The sequence below is a fragment of the Pempheris klunzingeri genome, chromosome 10 (genome assembly GCF_042242105.1).
Source record: "Pempheris klunzingeri isolate RE-2024b chromosome 10, fPemKlu1.hap1, whole genome shotgun sequence".
Taxonomy (NCBI): Eukaryota; Metazoa; Chordata; class Actinopteri; order Acropomatiformes; family Pempheridae; genus Pempheris; species Pempheris klunzingeri.
The window spans coordinates 1,841,637-1,860,803 of record NC_092021.1 but is presented as its reverse complement, the minus strand read 5'-3'; the positions used below and the strand labels follow the sequence as shown (position 1 = coordinate 1,860,803).

At 41.6% G+C, this 19,167-nt stretch overlaps 1 protein-coding gene across 8 annotated transcripts; it reads left to right on the top strand.

Moving 5' to 3' along the window:
- Positions 1 to 2,026: 2,026 nt before the first annotated feature.
- ddx3xa (DEAD-box helicase 3 X-linked a) lies at positions 2,027 to 18,604 on the top strand. Of its 8 annotated transcripts, none has more exons than XM_070837935.1 (20): positions 2,027 to 2,341; positions 3,176 to 3,227; positions 3,515 to 3,562; positions 4,300 to 4,359; positions 7,623 to 7,730; positions 8,133 to 8,268; positions 8,834 to 8,935; positions 9,028 to 9,127; positions 9,264 to 9,399; positions 9,579 to 9,676; positions 9,806 to 9,904; positions 10,018 to 10,178; positions 10,281 to 10,425; positions 10,510 to 10,654; positions 10,972 to 11,022; positions 12,836 to 13,017; positions 14,302 to 14,419; positions 14,504 to 14,657; positions 15,113 to 15,231; positions 15,474 to 18,604. In XM_070837935.1, the coding sequence occupies exons 1-20, from the start codon at positions 2,297 to 2,299 to the stop codon at positions 15,557 to 15,559; spliced, it is 2,145 nt and encodes a 714-aa protein (XP_070694036.1). In that variant the 5' UTR covers positions 2,027 to 2,296; the 3' UTR covers positions 15,560 to 18,604. The 8 variants fall into 8 exon arrangements, with proteins under 8 accessions (XP_070694036.1, XP_070694033.1, XP_070694039.1 ...); XM_070837932.1 differs by having other exon boundaries at positions 7,623 to 7,796; XM_070837938.1 differs by lacking the exon at positions 4,300 to 4,359.
- Positions 18,605 to 19,167: the final 563 nt, after the last annotated feature.

Sequence of the window (19,167 nt, the reverse complement as noted above, 5' to 3'; positions counted from 1 at the left end):
TATAATCAAAAACCTGATGCATTATTAAAGGTTAAGACTATTGATTCCCAGAAAGAAAGTCAGAGGCTACTCAGCTGTAGTAAAATATTGTACACATTAATGCGTCAACCATGATGAGCACTTTTTGGACTATAAGTAAAGACTGATGATGACATTTTTTAAAAATTGCATTTGAAATAGAGTATTTTTACATTGTGGTATTAATACTTCTAATAACTTCTTCCGTTACTGGATGAACAGTAAAGCGTAGAATGGCTGCTCTGACTCTGTTTTATCTGTGAAGGATTATTTAGTCCACCAGATGGGGCCACAAGTCCTCCTACTAACCTCAATAAGTACATTTTGTGGACTGCACAGAAAAAAGTCCAGTGAAAGGCACCTAACCAAAAGCCTAAAGAGTTCAAATGTACCTTAGAACAGGAGAGAAGAGCCACTGAAAGCAAACGCTCATAAATACATATTTAGTGTAATTACAGTCTGGTTACAGGTTTATGTAATCACTCCCCACCTCACGTGTACTCACAGTTTTGTATCTAGTTGAGCAACATTTTTGGAGTAGGTAGGTCCACCTTGGTGCTTGCTCTTCCAATCGAGAAATACACCTTACGTCAGTAAATGACGTATGGTGTCAAATGAATAATGACTAATCAAGTTGACACATAGGTGCACATGTTCCTGCCAAACCTTCCAAAGAGGAACAAACATGCAGTACAAACAATGGCTCTGGTTTTGGTAAAAAAAAAAAAAAAAGCGTGTACAATTAACTTTACCTGAGGAGTCGTGGATGACAGAAATCTCTCACCAGTTCACCTTTCTCCCAGTGGCAAATTACTTCTGGTGTGCCTTATCCCAGGCAACATATGGTCTCCTCAACCCTCACTCTCCTAGTACTGGTATAAAGCAGGGGATAAATGACTACAGCAGGCCCCACAGCCTGCACTGTATGCAGAACAGAAGGCATGCTGTTAGAGAAAAGAAAGAGAGGTGGGGGTTGTGAGTGGAAGAGATAGGGGGAGGACGGGGGAAGGCTTTAGTCGAGCTTATGCTTGACCTTTCAAACCTTATGATTAGTGGTCACGTGATCCATTTTGAACAGAAGGCAAAGTGTAAAAGATTTTTTGTATGTATAGTGCATAGGCCTCTCTGAGCTGCGTCTTTGAGCTTCAGGAGGCTCAGCTCCAGTGCTGTGTTTATGGTGTTGTTAAGTGTCTTGTGTGGATTTGAAATACTCTTTCTCCAGGTTGCGTGGCCCTTATGGAGGTTGCTCGTCATCCTCCTTGTGCTTGTATAAATTTTCACTTTTTACTGGGGGATTTTCACACCCATGTAGCCAAATTCTCAAGGTCTCATCCATTGTTGGAACCTCTCTGGACTGAACTCAGGAAGCACTTTAACTCTATCCAAGTTACGGTAAATAGGACATGAGCTCTCACGGATGGTGAGAGAAGTTTTTAGAGAAATTTGACTTTATTGCCGACCTTTTCTGTTACGGCTATGAAGTTAAAGAATCAGTGCTGTGAAAAAGAATTTCCCCCCCTGGGGACAATAAAGTCTAATAATAATAATAATAAATACGCTTTCAGTCCATTTATGCCAAACCCCTTCCTATTTAGAATCAGATGTATTGCCAGGTAAGTTTTCTCAATAGAAGGAGTTTGTCTTGGTATATTGGTGCATACAATAAACATGGACAAAAATAAGACAGTAGAGGCAAAAAAAAAAACAGGAAGTTAAGAAAGAAAAATATGTGAAAAAAAACACAAGTAAGAATATGTGAAACACAGCCTGTGTGTTTTTCAAAAGAAATAAAAGTGTATTAGTGATGGCACAGGTGAGCAGGTTTTTGTCTGATGGCGCATTATTGTAGATTTCATCAAACACACTCTGCTCGGTGTAACCTCCTGCCGGCCATACTACACCGTTAAGAATTGTAACCTCGCGAGACTTGCCCAACAACGCGCCTTCCTGTGGTTACAGTGACGATATCTCGCGCTACCTGAGAGCTGGATGTCTCATTCCACCACGATCAAGGCTGCCGGGAGGGGGTCACTGTCCAACAGCTCCAGCTACCATTTCATTTGGAAACTTGAACGGAGTTTATATTTATATCAGACATCGTCGTTTTATTTATTTAAAGCAAACGTTATCGTCTAGAAAACTTCTTAAGTAACCGTTGGCTCAAGGTCGTGATTTGTACAGAAAAAGGAAAGCTAAGTTAACATTACAACATAGCCGTTCGTGCTAACAAAGAAAATCCTTTCTCTTTAGAAATAATCCCCCACTACTCTCTTTAGTTATGAGTCATGTGGTCGTTGATAATCCACACGGTCTAGATCAGCAGGTGAGTACTTTCCAGCTGGTTACGTCTTTATTTCCTCGTGTAAATGTGGTGATTTTCCGTTACGCACATGCCTGGTTTCGACAGAGAAAGCGGGGACCTTCTTTAGCTAAGTCGCTAGCCTCCAGCTAAGCTGCCGCTGCGGCTGGTTAAAATGGTGGTGAGTCTGTCGCTGCTGAGAAGATTGTGATGGCGGAGCTCGGCACTACGTTGTACCAGCTAACTGAACAAACACGTTTTTTTAACGGAAAACACCGCACTTAATAGCTTAACAGCAGTCTGAGACTCAGTTAAATATCACCTACAACTCGTCTGTCGTGAAAATGTATTTAAGTGAATAGAAATTTACACGGATAGCTAACATTTACGAAACTGCCGGTGTCCAACTAGCTACGTTAGCCCGGCTAATGTCCGGCCTCCTCAACCTGAAACGTGGCGCAGGAAAAAATATTGGCAACCACTTTCAGCGACCATTAATGACTTTTAAATGTAACACCCTTCATTTAATAAATTCCTCTGGCGGTATACAAGATGAGTTATTTTCCCGGGAGGTATTACTGCAAATTATTTCACATTTCGGTCTATTATCTTCAATTTGTCACCATTTGCCTGCTAGATGACTGGATGAGCCAGTTTCAACGAGCGAAGAAACAGTAATATAACAGTAAATAAAGAGCAAAACCACCTAGAAGAAGTATCTTAAGAGATTTAGTGAACTCTCCTGACATTTCAACGATAGTCGTCGCATTAATTCACTCTTTGTAGGTTGTCACTAACTCTTTACCTTTGAACCAAATTGCATTCCTCAAAAATGTTCTGTCTTTTTTTTATTTCCAGCTTGCTGCCCTAGACTTGAACTCTCCTGACGGACAAGGCGGAGGAACTGGCAGTAAGTAATAAAGCAGATTTTAATTTTAGATGTAATTTAGTTGTTCTTTCTATGGACGATCACGTTTAGGTTAATGATGTAAACTAGAGCGAGGGTAAAGGTCCTTTTGCTGTGTATTTATCAACCGTAGAAACAGTAGAGTTGTGAAATAATGCATCTTTAATTGTAATACATTTTCTTTGAGGGAAGCATCTTGTATGGATAACCACTCGAGGTTGTAGCATCAGCCAATGCCAACTTTAGTTAATGAGTCTTTAATTGTATTTGGCTTTTTTTTTTCCACCTAGGGCGTTACATTCCACCTCACTTGAGAAACAAAGATGCCTCAAAAAACGGTGAGTTTAATCAAACATGCACCAACAGAGCCACAGTAACACCATCGAGGCAGGTTTGACTTGTGGTGTTCTCAGAGTATGGTAAAAGCAAGCACAATTGAGACATTTCTTGAGGCAATATTTGTTTCTTGACATAATAAAAGTTACTAGTTAACACTGAAATGGTGGTTCTGCAGTGTTTTTGCCACTTTAAACCACATAAATGTTTAGGTCTTCTTTTTTTTTTTTTACAAGTGCAAAGAATGAGGAACAAAAGAAACATGTTCAATTGGTTAACCGTGCCTGTGCATGACAGCTTATTATGGCATGGATAAAGTGGGGTAAGTGGTAAATGGCTGCAGCTTGGAATTTCACCCCCAGACTGCTCATAAGTGAGAGAAAGGGGCTAATTATACAACCCTCTTTACAGTAATGATTTTCAAAGGAAATCTTTGTTTATTATTGTCTCACGTGAACAAGATAAGTGCTAGCTGTTGACTGCTCTGAAGGGAAATGTTGGGTGGTTGAATTTTGGTTGAGTTATTGACATCTTTAGACTCAACAATGTTTTTGTCGTTAGAATGAGGTGTTTTTTTTTTTTTTGTTTTTTTTTTTCCTTTCCTGTTTAGCCTCTTAAAGGCTTTAAATCAAGATACATGTTCCTGGCATATTCTGTCAGATCATTTTACATTTGAAAAAAATCCTGTGTCCTTGCACACTTGACGCTTTTCTCGTTTTACTGTTTTCTTATTCCACAGCAGGAAATGCTTATTCCGCTGGTAGACAGTGCGGTTATTCAGTGGCACCAGTAAATCTCTGTAAGTCCCTTCTGTCTGCTTTCGCTGAGGGCAACCTGCATTTCCAGATGCATGAAATAGCCATTTTACACACCAGCAAAGCCAGTGCGAAGGGGGAGCGGGTTAGGTTGTAGCTGTACAATTAACTGTTAAAGTTAAATAACAGGCCCATGGTTAACGTGCTTCTCCGCTGGGATGCTTGTAGTCACAATGAGAAATATGTTACCGATAAGGGGGCAATTTTATATAAGCATACGCTTGTTGAGTTAATGATTTTAACTAGTTAGTTGAATTCTATAATCTTATAATCACATTCAGATTCATTAATTCTATTTTTCCACTGTATATTCAAGCCCATATTTCACCTGCAATGTCCCTTAAGTTTCTTCTAAACAGTGCCCACAACCATGGCAGGCAGAGTGTCAGCAAAGACACAGAAATAACTATACCTCAGGATGGGATGACTGTAAGATTGGTAACTATTAGTGTAAAGTCAAGCCCAACACTCATACTGCATGAGCCAGTAATTATGGGCAAGTCTTTTTATAGCCTGCTTCCCTACCTTTGCTCAGGTTACCCAAGACTGGCCTCTCAAGAGCTTGCCTTTTACCATGCCTTCAGTGGGGGTTGGCGAAGCAGATGTGGTATACCTTGACCTGCATGCCATGCCATGCCATGCCATGCCATCTACTTGTTGGCAAAGTTACATGGTGTAAATAGCTGTACACTGGGGCACAGTCAACGTGCCCTTGCTTTGTCATGGTCACTTGAAGAAAAGCAGCAGAAGTCTGGGCCTAACACAGCTCGTCAAAGCTTGCAAACAAAGTTGCTTATGATGCATGGTACGGTGCCTTAAAGACTGCACTGCATCACTAGTGTGACTGTCTTACTAATTACAGGACAATGGCAGCTGTGACAGAATTATTTAAGGCAAATACTGCCTTTTGCATTGTCCATTCATTCATATCATTTAACCTCACACCATTAAATCAACAAATGGGTTTTATTTTGCAAATAAATTAAGTTGTGCACCACTGCTTTGACAATTCAATTCCATTCATTAATCGCAAGACTCAGTTCTACATTTAAGGTCTTTATAAGCCTAGACCATGTAGGTTTGTGTCTGACAAGGGCATACTATTGAGAATTACATAGTGGGACTGTTGAGCACTGTGCTGACAATGTGAGTGCATGCAGGCTCTTATTCCAACAATTGATTGCTCCAGGTGGTTCCTTGATTCTGTGGGGTGAAGTCTGAGTGCACCAGTTGATTTCAGTAGTTTAAGGGATGGTACAGAAACCTGAAGACATGCACCCTTCCAGAAAGGGGATGTTTTGTCTCTGCAAGTTTATTCAAAATGATTTTTGAAAGGAATGACTGACTTTTAGAACTGTATCTGGCCAGCACTCTGCATTTAATGTGTCTGGATGACAGTGCATCAGGGTGGTTGTTTTAGGTCAGCAGATTTTCCAGGCTAATTTACACCAAGTATAGCTCTTGGGCATGAAAAGTCAAAGAAGCCATGCTACATGTAGATGCTGAAGTTGCTTCCTGGAGTGTGGCTTACTTGTCGGCATGATCAAACCGGGCCGGTTGGTTTATTAAGGGTTACCTTAAATGAGACTGTGCTAGGGGACACATTCTCCTTGTCCTAGCAATGTTGAATTTACCAAATTAACTCGCATTTGGTGTTGTACGTGGTTTAGACTGTCCTAATCCTTAATTACAGTGTAATGCAAAAGTTAAGTTATTCTTTGCCAAAGCTATTGGTGATTTTTGTTTAAATGTCACAGCCTGCATAAACAATAACTGGGACAGTAACCTTTTTACTTGTAACCTGCTTGCTTGCAGTTTACAAGTAAAAAGGTGACCCAGTGTGGTCAGTCTAGCATTGCTTGGATGAGGAGAATCGTTGCTCTACTACAGGTTTCATATGTTTGAGAGCTATGATGCATCTCTACAGGCTGTCCCAGTGTTTTTATATCATCCCAAGGGGGAGCTTTTGTGTAAGTTGTGTACTTTTGGTACTTCCAGAGTTGCTCTTTTATTGTGGTGGTTTGGTCTGAAGTAAACTGGTGTTGGTCTGCATTGTCTCAGTTAGGCTCTGACACTGGGCACATCTTCCAGCTGTGTGCACATGCACCATTTTTGTCTGATACCAGACTGAGTGACTAAATTCTACCACAAATCCTGATGCAGCACTTTTTATTTTATTGCAAATTGCTTCACATACCAGATGGCATTTGCATATTTAAACATTTGGACACGACAGTGAAAATGCCTGAACTCCTCATCTGAAATTGAAGCAAGTCTCAGAAGTCTGTCCAAAATAACTCACCAAACTGACCAAAATCCACAACTTCTAACTATCGACAGGGCACATTTTCTTGAGCTGCTGTAGAAAATGCTAGACAATGTGTCCATGTATTGCAGGATACTCAAAGTACAGTTACTCAGATCAGACAAAAGTTGACGTCCTTGTCCAGGCTACAGATGTGTGTACCACACAGATCAGTATGTGCTTGTGGCCTTTCCTTTGTGCTTACTTGAAGGCAGCGTTATGGTGGAGGCATTTACCTGTTGGCCCACAGGTCTAAGTTAAGATCACCACAGATCTAGAATTGGGCCCTTTTGGCTGAACCAGTTCTTATTCAGAGTGAGTGTGTGGCTGGTCTGCCCCTTGATGCTGTTGTGGCATAGCCTCAGCTACTTGGCCAGCCTTACCATGGCAGCGCTAACTGTCTGTTGTCCCCTCAGCCTGCACTGATAACAGTGTGGCCACCAATGGGAATAATGACACAGCCAGTGTGCAAAGCTTGGCAGATCGTTATGGTAAATGTCTTATACGGACAGAGGCAGGGCTCAATGGGTCTCATCATACAGACAAGTCATCCTACTTAAACATTGAAGCCAGTGTCTGGGTGATTAATGTTATCAAGTCAGTGGATTATAGTTATGTGACCTAAAACCTTTTTAACTCATCTCTTGTACAGGTGTAGAACTTGCTTTGCCCTTTTTGCCAATTAAAAAAAAAAAATATTGGACATTAACTTTACACAAATGTCACTGCAGCTTTTTTTCTGATAACAATTGGAGCTGTCAGTCCAGGTTCTAGTCCACTTTGGAGTTGATTGCATGCATCCTACCTATTAGTAGATTAGACTGAAAATAGGCAGCACTTGAAGAGAGACACTTTGCTTACTGACACATTATCAACATGTGGCATTATGATCTTCCTCACAAGCCTCTTATTCTGTTTTTCCCCCATTGTGTTCCTGTGAAGATTCACCTGGATGGGACGGTGGACGCAGCAATGGATTTGTGAATGGTTACCATGACAACCGCACAAATGGGGGCTTTGGAGGGCGAGGACCACCTCGCAATGATAGAGGTGGGCGTGGCGCCTACCGTGGTAACAGGGGTGGAGGCTCGTTTAATCAACCATTACAAAATGCAGGTGGGGAAATCCTGTCATGCCCTTTTTTAAAATGTTCAACCATAGCTCTAGAGTGACAGTAGTTTTTTATAAAACTCAGCCCTCCCCCACCCTTGGTTATACACGTATTACAATCTGAACACTATTACTCTGCTTATGCATAAGTTATTTGGAGTAAAGTCTAATTAAGATCGTTAGTTGTGCACTTAATTCAGGATTAAATAACTTAAATTAAAATGCGATCAGTTGTTTAAAGTCAGAGGCGGTGCCCCATTTTTGGTAAGAAAATGGCGTCCTCTGTAAGTTGATGTGCTATAGCGAAATGCTTGCTTTAGCAACGTGCTCTTTTCATTGCAGGGTTCGGCTCTTATGAAAACAAAGAGGGCGGCTGGGGAGGAGCTCCAAGGGATGCTGCCTACAACAGCTTTGGGGGACGTTCTGATAGGTCTAAGACTGGCTTCTTCAATGACCGTGGGGCTGGCTCAAGGGGAAGGTGTGTAAAATTGTTGTATTTATGATATGCAGTCCTTTCAGTTAATGAGTCCATAAAGTGTTTTTGTACAACATCTTAATGTTTTTACAACATCTATTACAATAAAGCATTCCGCATAGCGGAGCCAAGCTGAAGGATTCTTGTTCTGTAATTTCTATGACACGGAGCATTTCCATTGCCTTATTTGTACTTGAAGATCTAGCAGAGGTGATGAATCTAAACCTTTACATGCCCCTGAAGTCTCCACCTAGCATGCTACTAATGTACTCCTATGGAGTATTGAAACCTTATTGTGCCCTTAACAGAGGACACACGGGTAGACAAGTTAGACAATAGCACAATACAACCTGTTTCAAAGTATTGCTGGCGACCTCCTGTTTCATTGTAGCGGTTGTCACAATAAGTCTGAGATGACGCACTAGGATACCAGTTTGTATAGCTGCAAGCTTTGTTCTTGCTACAACTGTTTCAGCTATCTATATGAGGAATGGAAAGTGTTTTACATCTGATGTGCAGATACATATGTATTAACTCTTTTAGCTCCATTCTTTCACACTGTGTGCAGATATGAGCGTGGGGGCTTTGCTGGAGGAGGAAACACCCGCTGGGTGGAGGACCAGGCTGATGATTGGTCCAAGCCCACTGCTCCCAATGAGCGCCTGGAACAGTAAGAACAGCTTCTGCTCACAAATACAACCAACAGCCACATTGTCTGCATTTGACCTAAACTTTTGCAAACCTTATTTTTTTTTATTTTAGTGAGCTTTTCTCTGGAAGCAACACTGGGATAAATTTTGAGAAATATGATGATATCCCAGTGGAGGCCACTGGAAGCAGCTGCCCGCCTCACATTGAAAGTGTAAGTATACTTGGCAGTGCTCGCCTATTCTAAACCGTGTAATTGAAATCCATCCCATGTGGATCCACTTATAATTTACAGGTTTTGCTAAATCAGATTGTGTTTTGTACTGATGGCATGTCTGATTATTCTGCAGTTCCATGATGTGGACATGGGGGAAATTATCATGGGGAACATCACCCTGAGTCGTTACACTCGTCCCACCCCGGTCCAGAAGCATGCTATCCCCATCATCAAGTCAAAGAGAGACCTGATGGCTTGCGCCCAGACTGGTATATCTTTATACACATGCAGTTGACATCCATCCACATTAACTTCTCTTGGAAATAATTACCTGTTATTTTACACTTCTTAAAAATTGAACCTAAAGGGTTGAAGGTATATACTTTTTGCCTCAGTGGTTTTATATTTCTAAAATAATGGAGAATGTATGATCCTTGTTGTATTTCAGGTTCTGGTAAGACTGCTGCCTTCTTACTGCCAGTGTTAAGTCAGATCTACACTGATGGGCCAGGAGATGCTCTGCAGGCTGCCAAGAACAGTGGACAGGTACAGCTCAAAGAAAAACCACAATAATTGAATACATGATGCAATAGACTTAGACTTTTCTTTATTTGATCCCCCATAGGGGGAAATTCTCAAATACAATTTGACTGAATATTCTTTTTTCATTTTCAGGAGAATGGAAGGTATGGCCGCCGTAAGCAGTACCCAATCTCCCTTGTACTGGCTCCCACCAGAGAACTGGCTTTGCAGATCTATGATGAAGCAAGAAAGGTGAGCTCCAAGCATAATACTGTCCGACACAATCGTAGAACATAACATTGTTTCCTTGAACATTCATTATTACTGCTGAAGCTTAATTGTTTCCCTCCGTCCCTACACTTTAGTTTGCCTATCGCTCACGTGTGCGTCCCTGCGTGGTGTATGGCGGCGCTGATATTGGGCAGCAGATAAGGGACTTGGAGAGAGGCTGTCACCTGCTGGTGGCCACACCTGGACGTCTGGTTGACATGATGGAGAGGGGCAAAATTGGTCTGGACTATTGCAAGTCAGTATAGCTGAGGGATGCACACAAGGGGATAACGATACTTGTACACATACTTGTTCATTTGTGTGGTTTTGTAATTAAATATGAAATGTGTCTGTGCAGCTACTTGGTCCTGGATGAGGCCGATCGCATGTTGGACATGGGATTTGAGCCACAGATCAGACGTATTGTGGAGCAAGATACAATGCCACCTAAAGGCATCCGTCAGACCATGATGTTCAGTGCCACTTTCCCCAAGGAAATCCAGGTGAGTTGGACAGTCAACAAGTATACTGAATCTTGCTTAATTTGAAATCGATGCATGCTTATCCATTTGGTTTTGTTCATGTAGATCCTCGCTCGGGACTTCCTGGAGGACTACATTTTCCTGGCAGTGGGTCGTGTTGGTTCTACTTCAGAAAACATCACCCAGAAGGTGGTCTGGGTAGAGGAGACTGACAAGAGGTCCTTCCTCCTTGACCTGCTCAATGCCACAGGTGATTACTGAACACACAGTGAAAAATGTTTTACCTTCCATGAAGGTCTCGTTGGGCTCTAATCCATCATCCTGTGTATGTCAGTCTGCCCATATCAAGCTAATATTGACTTTGCTACATCTATGTTAACAAATGCTTGTTAGAGCAAGACCATGGAGTGAAAGACAAAACATCAAAACAAAATCTCATACAGGGAAGAGGTGGCACTGAAGTCACTGTTCGAGTGAATAAGGGGTTTGCTTCTCATGATGAACTAAGCTGTTATTTGTCTGTACTGAGCAGCCTTACATTTACTGGCTGGTTTGGTTTTATCTTAGTTATTCCCAGTGAGGTTCAGGAAAATGTGACAGAGGCCCCAGAAAAACCTGGTAAGTACGTACATATCACAAATTCACGCTGACTCACAAGCCAGAAACATCACATTCCACAGCTCATCCTGTCCCTCCGCTCCCCAGCTGACATGCTGCCTCAGTTTTTTTGTGTTTTTTTTTTGTTTTTGTGTTTGTTTTTTTCTCCTCATTTCCTATTTAGAGCTAGTAGGACCTAGATATTTGCCTTGCATTGTATGGACTGTATTATTGGCTTGAATTCTGCAATTCCACTCAATCTCTCTTCACTGAAGGGGAGTCTTCTATAACCTAGTGCTACAGTGTTATCATCACTGGCGCTAAGGTCAGCTAGTTTGACATGATCATGTTGGCTTCTTGTCATAGAAAGAGCTCTCTGTTTCCATGAGTCAAATGGCTGTGGCAGATGTAATAGCACCAACTTCATACTGAACAGAATACAACCTCTTCAGTAGATTTAGAGTACTTAAATCCTATAAGGTGGTAACAAAGATTAGTACCGCAGTCTTTTTAATTGCGTATTTAGCCATCTCTTGCAATTTACGTAGGAGTGCTGTTCGTAACTTGACTATACCTCCACAGAATTGGCACACGCTGCTTTTGTGCTGTGTCCATGGTAACTGATGCATCTGGCACTATTAGATACCAACTAATGTGTAATTTATGTCATGGACAGTCTTGCTCAAGCACGGACTTGGCTGTCAGCAAAAGTAAAGAGGCTAGGAGTGGGAGAGGCATCTTCAACTGTTACCACCATAACAATTTGGCTAGTCTGATCTCAGCTTATTTTAATGTACTTGGCCTTACTATGAAAAGGATGGAGCATGATGTATTTGTTTTCCCGGCTCGTGCCGGAGTGCATAGGAGACAGCTGCAGGTTTAGCTGAGATTTAGGCAACTTGGAATGGGCTGTCCCATCCCCATCACTCCACAACCATTTTATTATCAAGCTTTTATTCTGGTAGCCATTAATGCCAAATATCTGGATGACAACCCAATATCTAACAATTGTTTAAAACTGGCAGGAGGCAGTCCTAATGGTCAGTATGAGTGCCAACGACTGGATGATCAAAATCTTAGAACTACTGTGTTTAGTCACTCTTTAATGACGGCAGTTTAAAGCAACAGATGTCATCTGACGCAAATTCATGTCAGTTCCACAAGTAACTTGACAATATTAAATTTTGCTCATCAGGCGTTTGTGCTTCGTTTATGCAGACAAAAACTGAGGTGACAGTCTCTGCAACACCAGTGTACAATTGGGAATGGACAATGTCACATTCTCCCACCTACGTTCATATCGCCAGTTGTAGCTGATACTTTTTGAACCAGAACCTTCACTATTTGGATCAAGTATCTTATGAAAAATAAGGTGTGCTAGATTTAAAAGGCTATCGCTATTACTTAATCAACATTTTGGTAAATATGATTATCCGGTCTGCGAATATTAAAGGTCTCACATTGGGGCCAGAACTTGACTGGGATATTGCTAGTTTAAACATTAAGTTGGTCATCTTCAGCATTGTTTGCAGAAAAACTGAAGCCAAGGCTGTCCATTAATGGTTGTCAGTTAATGTAAAGCTTTTTATGCAACCCCTGTCTCCATTTCTAAGTTGTCATTTTGGTTTTTGATTTTCTTCTCTTACATCATGATCTTGCAGTTGCTGACCTTTTTTTTTTTTTTTTTTTTGTTAGTGTGAAGTTCCTGCTCCCTTCTTCAGTTTAAAAACCCCACCCATAGCCTTTCAGTTATTTTTCTGTATTTTATTTCTCCTTCATGCACTTTATTCTGGTCTCCCCCTTTGCCCTGTCCTCTTTATTTCTGGCTACACAGGAAAAGACTCGTTGACTCTAGTGTTTGTGGAAACCAAGAAAGGAGCAGATGCTTTGGAAGACTTCCTTTACCATGAGGGTTACGCCTGCACCAGCATCCACGGAGACCGATCCCAGAGAGACAGAGAGGAAGCTCTGCATCAGTTCCGGTCCGGACGTTGCCCCATCTTGGTGGCCACAGCTGTATGTAATCTCGACTCTTACTCTACTCTTACTTTGATCAGTTCCAGGTTGGGAATGACGTGAAGTAAAGTTCAAAACGGGTAACAACTTTGCGCTTGAGTTTGCTTATTCACGTTACTCGCGTGAGTCAACGTAATGATGGGAGAGCCGGAGCTAATGCTTGTGCTAGCTGGAGCAAGTACGTATGCTAAATTGCTTCCTAGAAAACCACAACCCAAAAGCTAGAATCGGGTAGCAGACACACATTTTCAGAACTTAACAGGTAGTCCAACTTTCCCACTGGCTTTCCTGCAGCCCTCTTCTGTCTGGTCTCTGTAGCGTGGTGAGTAGTATCATTGAGCTCCAGGTGCCCACAAACTGCGCTACTCCATGTTTGATTCCCTCACAGCAGCTGTCTCTGCAGGAAACCAGAGCTCTCTGTCAGGCGCATGTTTCGCTCAGGTTGAATATTTTCAATTTGTGTGAAACACCAGTTCTCCTGATTTGCATCCTTCACCCACTACGATTTTGCGACCTCACACCTATTCGGGTGTTTTTGCTTTGCGAAATTCACTTGCCGTTTGGAAACTCATCTTTGCAGAATCCTCTTCTTTCCTGTGTTGAATGTGGCTATGAACCAGTTTATTCTGACTCATTTTCTAGATGGAGATGCTGCCAAACCATTTTGCTGTTGGTTGGGTTAACAGTTGACCTTAGTTGGACATTAAATGGCCCTGCAGCTTACCTGAGCCGTAGCAGGTTAACATCTTAGACACAGCATGTAACTGGCTGCGTTCATTAAATATGAATTAGTTAAGCTGCTGAGTACCTCTGGTGCCAGCTAGTGGTGATGGCTATGTTTTTATCGACTCAACAAATCATGTACATTTCTAAACACAAACTTAAGCTTTGTCAAAGGAGTCCGGTGGCTTTAGAGGTGATAAAGTTGCTGTTTGTAGAACTTCCTCTTTATCTCTGGAGGCATCCTCTCCATAATGTTGTGACACTTGGAACAACATTCTGAGCCTGTCGGTGGCAAAAACAAGAAGTGGACATTGTTTGATCAGTTGCGGTTTCCCCAAAGAACAGCCCATTTCATGACCAGCAGCTCAGAAGATCTGGACCAATTCCAACTCTTTTTGTACCCACAAGTCATTTAGATACCAAAATGGGTATGGATAGGCCCCAGGCTTAAATACTGGGGTTCTCCTCTAAGGTCCATCATGAAACTCTTGACTAAGTTGTTGTTTGGTGGTGGTTTCATCAGATCTTGATTATTAAGAAATGTTTCTTCTACTTTTCCAGGTGGCTGCTAGAGGTCTGGACATCAGCAATGTGAAGCATGTTATTAACTTCGATTTGCCCAGTGACATTGAGGAATACGTTCACCGTATAGGCCGTACGGGACGTGTGGGCAACCTTGGTATGAACTTTTTTTAAATGCCCGTAACATGCATTAATACTTCTATGACTTTGTTACATCATACTCATGCTCTGTTTTGTGCAGGTCTGGCCACGTCGTTCTTTAACGACAAAAACAGCAACATAACCAAAGATTTGCTGGACATTTTGGTGGAGGCCAAGCAGGAGGTTCCCTCCTGGCTTGAGAGCCTGGCCTACGAGCACCAGCACAAGAGCAGCAACCGTGGGCGCTCTAAGAGGTAAACACTGCAGGAAATGTGTTTTTTTTTTTTTTTTTTTTTTTTCTTCCCATACTCTTGCACAAATATCAGGTGCAGGTCTTGGGCCACACCAACTTTGTGTGCTGGTATGTTTATATATTAAAGTAGACTCTTGCTTTAATATCTAAACATACCAGCACAAAAGGTCGAAGTGAATGCTGGCTGGGAGTTGAACAGGTGGCTCTGCCAAATCTGAATTATGCTTATTTTGCTCTGCACATTGTCTGGCTAGTTTGCCAGAGCTGGTGACGGTAGACACCTGGGTGCTTCATCGCGTTGTTTGACAGCTACTTATGGCATGAAATGTTTTAATTGCTTGTTTCTTTTATTTTCTGGGAAATCTATATTTTTCAATGTCAACACATCTTAAACCATCTTTGTTGCACCTGCTGAAAACGTGCACAATAACCTAACAAGCACACATTCCTGTTTAGGTTCTCTGGTGGCTTTGGAGCTAGAGACTACCGTCAGACGCCTGGCTCCGGAGGCTTCAGTAGCAACCGAGGAGGACGTAACCCTGGAGGTCATGGAGGAAACCGTGGCTTTGGTGGAGGTAAGGAAACTGTTTTTCCTTGTTTTTTTTTTTTTTAAATCTGTGTAGAACTTTGCTGTAATATATGGCCACTGCTTTTGGGCAGAACTGCTCTGTATACAAGTCATATCTTACGAATTGGGACTTGTTATTGCATGTGATCACTGTGAAGGTTACCCTTAATGGGGAAAACTGGCCAGTCTGCCAGTTGATGTTGTTTTGCTGCCGTTTGGCTGACTGACCTGTGAACTTGTCCTTCACAGGTGGCTTTGGTGGCAACTTCTACAGCAATGATGGCTACGGAGGAAATTACAGCCACTCTGGTAGTGTGGATTGGTGGGGCAACTAGTCACCATAGGAACAGGTTGCCATGCCAACCCAATGGAAACCACATGTTAACTTAAGCCAGACCATAACAACCCTCCCTGTGTAGCTTCACTGACACACAGTACATTACCAACCCTGGTTCTCTGCCATTCGCTTCTCTCAAAAAGGAAGTGCAGCACGACGCAAAGGAAAGTCACCAGCACGTGCAATGCACCGGAGACCGCAGAGATTCGCACACCTCAGAGTGAGCATGGATGCTGACATGCATTGTCCGATAGCAACTTCGGACTTTCATTGTTAAAAGTATTTTTGTTCTTTTTGTGAAGGAAAAAACCCAATTGAATAACCTGAGGATCATTTGTATGTTAATGTACTGTGCCTTTGGAATTTAAACAGGAAATCTATGTTTTCATTTCACCAGATGAACATGGCCAAGAGCTCTAAATTTGATTTTACTATTTTTTCATTTGGTGAAACATATTAAAGGTAAACTAAGCTTGGACTTAATCAAACCTTGGCAGACACTGGGGTATTGTGGCTCTGAGTCATGATTCCATTTGAACTTCAAATTTATTGCAGGAACATCATGTAGCCTTTTCTATCAGTCAAACAGCTAACGGAGCCATTACTATGTCTAATTAAAACTGGGCCACTCTGTGAGGCAACCGTGTTTTAATCTTTAGGGACAAGGTTACATTTATTTATTCCTTTTTTTCTTTTTTGCTCACTCTATCCTGGACAGGCTCCTTCTTATGGATACGATAGTCTTTGAAATAGCCATTCCTATTGTTATTTAAGAAACACAGAAGTCATTAAGCTCAGTGCCAACAATTGCTGAGGTTTAAACAAGAATAATCACTGCTCAAACTCGTTACTCCACATTTTTCAATTGACTTGACAGTGTTATGGCAGCTAGTATGCTACCAAGTGCTAGCTACATTAAGTGGGCGGTGTTTTTTGTTTATTTTTACTTGAGACATTTTTGGTGCAGGTGTGTGCAAAATTGAAAAACTGAGTCAGTTTTTTGATTTCTTTAGAATTGTTTCTCTACAAATATGTATCAAAACAAAAAATGCCTGCCATCTTGAAAGTGAAGTTCAAAATGGCTGCATAAAGGACCACAGCATCGGGAGGGCATAGCGTGGTGTTAGTGTTTACCGACTCGACCGGCAACCATGAGGCCCAGATGGTATTCTACGCTTGCAAGTGTTTTGTTTTTTGGTCAAGGAGGAAGGACATGTGAACTGAGTCGCAGGCTTAACTTAATTACAAACGTTTTCTCTTTTCAAGCTGCGTTGGAGGCATGGTTCATCTTTAAGAGACAGGCATTTGAATGATCACTGAGGTTTATCGATGAAACAACAAGGAACGGAGCAGGGTAGAGCAGCACTCCGACCACTGGGGGTAGGGGAACAGGGGTAGGCGTGGGGCGCGGCATTCAGTGCACCGCCGTTATCAGTGGCTTTGGTTTCCATTGCTTGGTAGTGTAACTGGAGGTGGCCAAAGATTGGGGAGGGGAGTGTCCACCTCCTTATGGAACATTAAAGTACTGTCAGGTCCTCTGGGAGTTTATTTGCTCAGACGTGAAAAAAAAAAAACTAAAAATCTGTGGCTTCGTAAAGCCAGAGCAGGCTTTTCCTCTAAGAGGAGCAGCCATCGAGAGGAGGAGAGATGGGGCGTTAAATCTCAAAATGCTCCCAATTTTCTCATCGGGTGTGTTGTGCCTTGAAACTTCTTCTTCTTTTTTCTTTTTTTTTTTTTTTTTAAAGAAATTGAACTAAAGCAGATGCACTGACAGTGTCGAACTTGAGATTGAATGGTGCTACTTGATTTAGGTGTGTAGGCCCTTGTACGTCGTGCCCATCAAGTTTTACAAAAGTTCTTTTATTGCACATCTAGAGTTTTATATAGATGTCTTGGATATGTGTCCTTAAGCTTCCAAATAATGTGTGTGAGGAGATTGTGAAAAACGCAGCTTGTTTACAAAGGGGAAGGGTTCTCAACGTTAAACCAGGATTTATTTGGGACCAGGGGATTTAGCAGTTGGGGGAATTTAGCCATTTGCACAGATTTCTAGATTCTACTTTTGCTGCTAGTTTTGTGTAATTTATTAAGCATTTTTGACAAATATTTATTTTTGTAAGCCTCAAAGTGATTCTTTGAAAGTTTCAGAAACTTGACCAAAAGACAGTACAAAAAACACTGGCACTTGAATGTTGAATGTCACCTGTATGCGTGAAATTTATATATTTCGGGGTAGTGTGAGCTTTTTAATGTTTAACGATACATTGGACTCAGTAAATAATATCCACAGCTGTTTCAGGGCCTCCTCAGGGCCAGTCATCTCTATTAGATCTTGATAATTGGTCAACAAAATTTGAAATGGAATTGAACAAACATGCCAAGGTTTGGAATATAGCTGTCAAAAGAGCAAACAAATTTCCTAAGCATATCAGTGCAGAAGTGTTCAGATTCTCCAATTGTGTGCATTATTTAATCTTTACTCTGATTTGACCTGATAATTGTTTTTCTCCAGTGAATGTCTGGCACATGGCAATCCTTAAAGAAACAAACATGTGGTTTATTCTCATTGTTGTATTTGCATATATAACTCCTCTCGATTTCTCCTCGAATGTGGAGCAGGTCTGCTGCATCGATTTCCAAGGCAGCTGTTGGAATCGTTTGGGATGAATGAGGAGGGTTCTGCACATGTTGCGGGCAGAACCTGAGACTTGTTCCACATTCTCCAGAGAACCCTAGAGCTCTTTAGATGTAGAATTTGCTTTCTGTATTAGCTTCTAGGCTACTGCACTGCATGGGAAATACTCAGCTGTGCAATTGTATGATTTTACCAAAATAAAATGTTTGAATGCAAAAGTATCTGGAAAAATCAAGCATGTTTCATGAAGACTTGTTTACTGTAGTTGTGCAGAGAAGACCTGTAGCAAGCAGCCTGTTGCCTTGTGTGAATACAAGGTGGCTGGGCGGCAAAATTCAATTTGGTATAGATGGGATGGGCTTCATTTCTTTTGAGGAAAAATTATAAAGATTTCATTTGTAAATTCAACTGTGTCAGTTGTGTTATTTTTCCCAAACCTGCAATGAAACTCTAAAAAATTAAATGTTGAACAACAAAGTGCAGACAGCCTAAATGCAACCAAACAAGTGTTCTATATGGCAAGATATTTAACAGTATGGCTGTGGATCATCCATCAATCAAAAGGTTGCTCGGTTGATCCCCCCCCGGCTCCTCTAAGTCGGCGTGTTGAAGTGTTCTGAGCCCCAACTTGCTCCTAAAACAGCTTTGGTGTGTGAAAGAAGAGTCTCCTCCAACTTGGATTCCTCCTGAATGAATGAGGATGTAAACACAGAGTGTTTCCTCTGGTGTCTAAGTGACTAGTAGATACAGGAGGCTGCCTAACGTGCTGCAGTGCTTTAGAAACACCAAAGTGACACTAACTCTGGTGTTCTGTCCTGTTTAGTTACTGGGGGTGATCAAATAATACCTGTGATGACTTTAACATCACATTAACAAAGTGGTGTCAGACTGACACAAACAAATGAATTCTAAGAGATCACAGTAGAGAGATGCAGCACAAAAACATGGTGTCCTAGATACATTTGGATATT

What these genes read in the sequence shown, in the direction of transcription:
- ddx3xa (XM_070837932.1), top strand. Translation starts at nt 2,297, where the DNA reads ATGAGTCATGTGGTCGTTGATAATCCACACGGTCTAGATCAGCAG. An exon ending in GGGACGTGTGGGCAACCTTG is followed by an intron (nt 14,420 to 14,503) that starts GTATGAACTTTT and finishes TGTTTTGTGCAG; the next exon opens with GTCTGGCCACGTCGTTCTTT. An exon ending in AACCGTGGGCGCTCTAAGAG is followed by an intron (nt 14,658 to 15,112) that starts GTAAACACTGCA and finishes ATTCCTGTTTAG; the next exon opens with GTTCTCTGGTGGCTTTGGAG.